The sequence below is a fragment of the Microtus ochrogaster genome, linkage group LG4, assembly GCF_000317375.1.
Source record: "Microtus ochrogaster isolate Prairie Vole_2 linkage group LG4, MicOch1.0, whole genome shotgun sequence".
Taxonomy (NCBI): domain Eukaryota; kingdom Metazoa; phylum Chordata; class Mammalia; order Rodentia; family Cricetidae; genus Microtus; species Microtus ochrogaster.
In genome coordinates, this window is record NC_022030.1 from 64,644,296 (window position 1) to 64,648,852 (window position 4,557).

Consider the following 4,557-nt stretch of genomic DNA (forward strand, 5'->3'; position numbering starts at 1 on the left):
GTTAAGAGCATTGCCTGCTCTTCCAAAGGTCCTGAGTTCAATTCCCGGCAACCACATGGTGGCTCACAACCATCTGTAATGAGGTCTGGTGCCATCTTCTGGCCTACAGGCATGCACACAGACAGAATATTGTATACATAATAAATAAATAAATAAGTAAATAAATAAATAAATAAAGTTTCTACACATAAAATAAAATAAATCTTTAAAAACTACAGATTTATCTAAGCACCGTGTAATTTCTATGGATACCATCATCCCTATTTATAAATGGATGGGCCCAAAGTGGTTTTTCCAGGTTTTCAGATGCTATTGAGAGTGTGTACAAAGGGCAGATACAGCCATCTTCCCTAAAGAATGCCTTTTCTGAAAGACAGTCAACCACTTCAACAGGCTTCCTAAATCCCAACTCCAGTGTCTTGGCTCCCGGGGCTACAACATCCTCTTTGCTAGGAAGCCTGCCTTGAGCCTGCATTTCCTGCTTGGTCCTCCCTCTGCTGTGGACACTGGTAAAGACCAACCCCAGAGGTGAAGTGAGATGTGCGGGGATAGAAATGCCACCACCTTTACCCACCTGCAGCTTCCAACTCCCTCACTAGAGGCCGGCAAAGACTCAGTCTGCGGCAGATTCTTAGAGCCAGCACATGGGCTGGAGAGGAAGCGAGCCTGCTAAAGGAGGCCAGGCGTCTGTCCGGCAATGGGATGGAGGCCAGGAGGGTGGGGACAGCGTGACTGCTGCGTTTCTCATGGTTCTCTCTGCTCTCATCAAAGAGATGGATGAGGTAAAGACATCAGCATTGTGAGCCGTGGGAGGAGTAACCACCTGCTCCTTGGCGCCTGGCTCCTGTGATGCTTTGGTCCCTAGTCCAACAGTGTGAAGAGGTGGTGGCCGTAAGAAGGCCAATAGGCCACTGAAAGGGACGATGCTTTTCTTAGGCTGGCGTTCCTGTTCTCTCACCATGACGATCTTCCCTCCACACTTGCCCTGTGCCTACCACCCTGAGTTCAAGCTGCACACGGCCTCGACCACGAGCTTTGCAGAGGCCGGTGCCGTGCCCTGGGTCTCCCAGAACTGCAGGCCCGGGCAAACTTTTTTCTTTCTAAATAATCCACGCTGGGTTGGTTTGTTGGCAACAAAAGAAACCAGGCCAAACACCTAACTGTCCACAAAGTACTTCACTTACTGGAGGTCTTGCTGTTGAAGGAGGAGAGCTACCTTCAACAGCAACACTTCTCAGAGATTCAGGCAAATGACTCAGGGAGGAGGGAGCATTGTCCTAGCTCAGCACCCAGAGACTCTCTCTCCATTCCCCAAGACTCAGTTTTCTCATCTCTATAGTGGAGGCAGGGCCAGTGAGATGGCTCAGAGTATTTGCCATCAAGACAATCTAAGTTTGGTCTCCAGGGCCCATGTGATGGAAGTTGCCCTCACATCCACGGGTGGGCGGTGGCACCCATGCACCCCTTCCCTTAACACAAAATAGTAGACAAAACAAATTTTTTTAAAATGTAAGCGGAGGTGACACTGTTCACATTCACAGAAGGGCATTGTGAACCAGAAATGTTAGCGGACCTCTTGGACCTTTCCCGGCACTGTTTGCTCTGAGCCCTGAGGTCCAAGACATTCAGACTGTGGAAGCTCACTCTGCCAGATGACCACAGCATCCCCATCCTAACCCGGGGGACTCCAAAGCCAAGCCAGCCATAAAAGCAAAGAAAAAGAAAATCCAGTTCAACCCGAAAGCATCCAGCATACCAGGCACTCCCATTTCGGCCATTATACTCCCTCACTGCCTTGAATGGCGGTCTCCTTCGCTGCCCAGCCTTGTTTGTTTTCCTATTTATAGTCCACAAAGGCTGGCATGGTGTCTAGTTGGAAAACGTCCGAGCTGTGACTCTGAGAAAAAGGGGGAGGGAAGGAGAGGTGGAGAACAAAGGCCGAGGGCAGAGGGAGCCAGCACGGTGCCGTGGACGCTGTCCTGAGAGTGAGGGAATGTTGATCCGCACGACTGTGGCTAGTGGTGTGCAAAGAACACTTCCCGTGTTAGCGCTCTTCATTTGTAAGTGACAGGCACACAAAGGAGGTAACGCACTATAGGAAAGGGATATGGGCTGGCCAAATAGTTCAGCAGGTGCTTGCTGCCAAGACTGACAACCTGAGTTCAAGCCCTGGGCTGACATAACACAAGGGGGAGAGCTGACTCCAACAAGTTATCCTCTGCTCTTCACACCCGCATGGCGGTGCATGTGTCCCATACGATAAATAAGGTTAGAAAACGTTTAAAGAGGAACCCCCGAGGGTAAAGCGAGGTGTGATGGTACGAGCCTGTAATCCCAGCACTTAGGAGGTAGAGGCAAGAGAGTCAGGAATCCAGGGTCATCCTCAGCTACATAGTGAGTTTGAGGCCAGCCTTCCCTACCTAAGACCCTGTCTTCAGGGATGGAAAGATGGCTCCAGCAGTTAACAGCATTTGCTGCTCTTGCAGAGTACCTAAGTGTGAGTCTCAGTTCCCACATGGAAGCTCACTACCGTTTGGAATTCCAGTTCTAGGAGATCTGGTTCTGTTCTGGCCTCCAAGGCACCGGACGCACACGTGATATACAGAATGTACATATAGACGTCATAAAATAATAATTTGTAAACAATGTTTTTAAGACCCTGTCTTAACTCCCCCCCACCCCTAATATCACACACACACACACACACACACACACACACACACACACACACACACCAGCGGACTACGGTGATACATGCCTATAGTCTCTAACACTAAGGAGGCTAATATAGAAAGATTGCTATGTGTTCAAAGTCAGCCTGGGCTACACAGTGAGTTCTAGACTAGTCTACAGAGTGTGATTCTGTCTTCAAAACAACAACAACAACAACAAAAAAAAACAGTACTCCAAGGTGACCAGGTACAAGCCTACAGGTTCAGCACTTGGGGAGCTAAAGGAGGAGAATCAAATGTCTGAAGCCAGCCTGGGATAGATTCTGCTTCCAGAAAAGTAGAACTTTCCCAAGGAACACACACTGCTCTGATAGCCTGAAGTCTTCCTGCAGGCCCAGGTGGTTTTTGCCATGGGTATACAGAGCAAAGCAAATCACGGAGCAGGGTCAAGCTTGTGGGGGGTCTAGATGGTCACATGTCCTTATATACAGTCCACAGATGCAGGACAATCTAGACGTGGGACCAAGATGGGGCTTGGAGCTCACAAACGATTGGTGTGAATGTCATTGGAGCTTTTCACAGGAGTCAAGAGCTGACAAAACTGCCTTGGAAGTCTCTAAGCCTTGGCTGTCCACATCTGCAAGAAATGGCCACACGGAAGCTACTGAAAGATGGCCAAGCAGCTTAGATTCAGATGGATCACTTATAGGTGGCCTCTGAATGAAACAGGAGAGAGGAAGCCAGAGAGATGGCTCAGTGGTTCAGCGTACTGCTCTTGCTAGAAAGATGTCTAAGTCATGGGTCAGTGTTGGAATTCAAAGAAAAAAAAAAGAGTACTGCTCTCAATCCCAAGGGCCTGGCTGATTCAGAACCTACAACGGGAAAATGGAAAATGGTCTATTTCTATCATCCTGTCATTAGGATGCTGTCACAAGTTATATGACATCATGTCCAACTGAAACATCACAAAGTCTTCCAATAAAGCCGATATATACCGAAAAACATTATATAAGAAGTCAGGCAAAGTGGCTCATAGACAGAAACTCATAGCAATCCTCCTGTCTCAGTTTTCATGTACTGGGATTCTAGACATAAGCTACCATGAAAGATTTTTTTTTTTGAGACAGGTCTCATGTAATTCACTATGTAAGCTGATGCTAGCCTTCGACCCATGATCCTCCTCTATCTCCTAAGTGCTGGGATTATAGGAACATGCCACCCACACAGTTTACAAAAGATGTATTTAAAAGCCGAGTGGAAGACTAAATATCCTTTCAAAGAACATTCTCAAGAGGCAAACCCATTTGCACTCAGGGGCTGTGGACTGGGGGGGGGGTGTAGCTTGTCAGGCTCAGCCAGCCATAGGTACCTCCCGGAAGCTGAGCTTGCCATCGAAGTCCTCATCCACCTCTTTGATCATACTCTTCAGGCCCAGGTGGGTCTGGGGAGCCCCCAGCTTCTCCATCATGAGCTTCAGCTCCATCAGGTCGATAAAACCATCCCTTCCAGCGTCATACCTGCACGGTCAGAGGAGGCAAGGTTAGGGCAAAACAATACACGCTGGTTTTCCAGATCTGTGACTCTTTCGGCTTTAGCCACTGAAAAGTCACTCAACTGCCACAGGCTTTGCAAGGCTTTTCAGACCACTTCACCATAAGTGACCCTTAAGGCTACCCCCCACCAAGGCCACTTTATCAGAAGGACCCTTTAGGCTACCGCATCAGAAGACACCCCTCTTTTAGCAAGAAGTGTTTGTGCTTTGCCTGCTCAAAACGGGCCTTGTTCACGGTGATTATTATTATTATTTTGGTTTTTCGAGAAAGGGTTTCTCTGTGGCTTTGGAGCCTGTCCTGGAACTAGCTCTTGTAGACCGGGCTGGTCTCGA

General features: G+C 48.4%; 1 protein-coding gene across 1 annotated transcript in view; it reads right to left on the reverse strand.

Moving 5' to 3' along the window:
• The window catches only part of Efhd1 (EF-hand domain family member D1), a 47,713-nt gene that overhangs the window by 16,658 nt on the left and 26,498 nt on the right, over positions 1-4,557 (reverse strand). Inside the window, exon 2 of the mRNA XM_005361741.2 lies at positions 4,042-4,189. Within this exon, the coding sequence (XP_005361798.1) occupies positions 4,042-4,189 (148 nt within the window). The remainder of the gene's footprint in view (positions 1-4,041; positions 4,190-4,557) is intronic.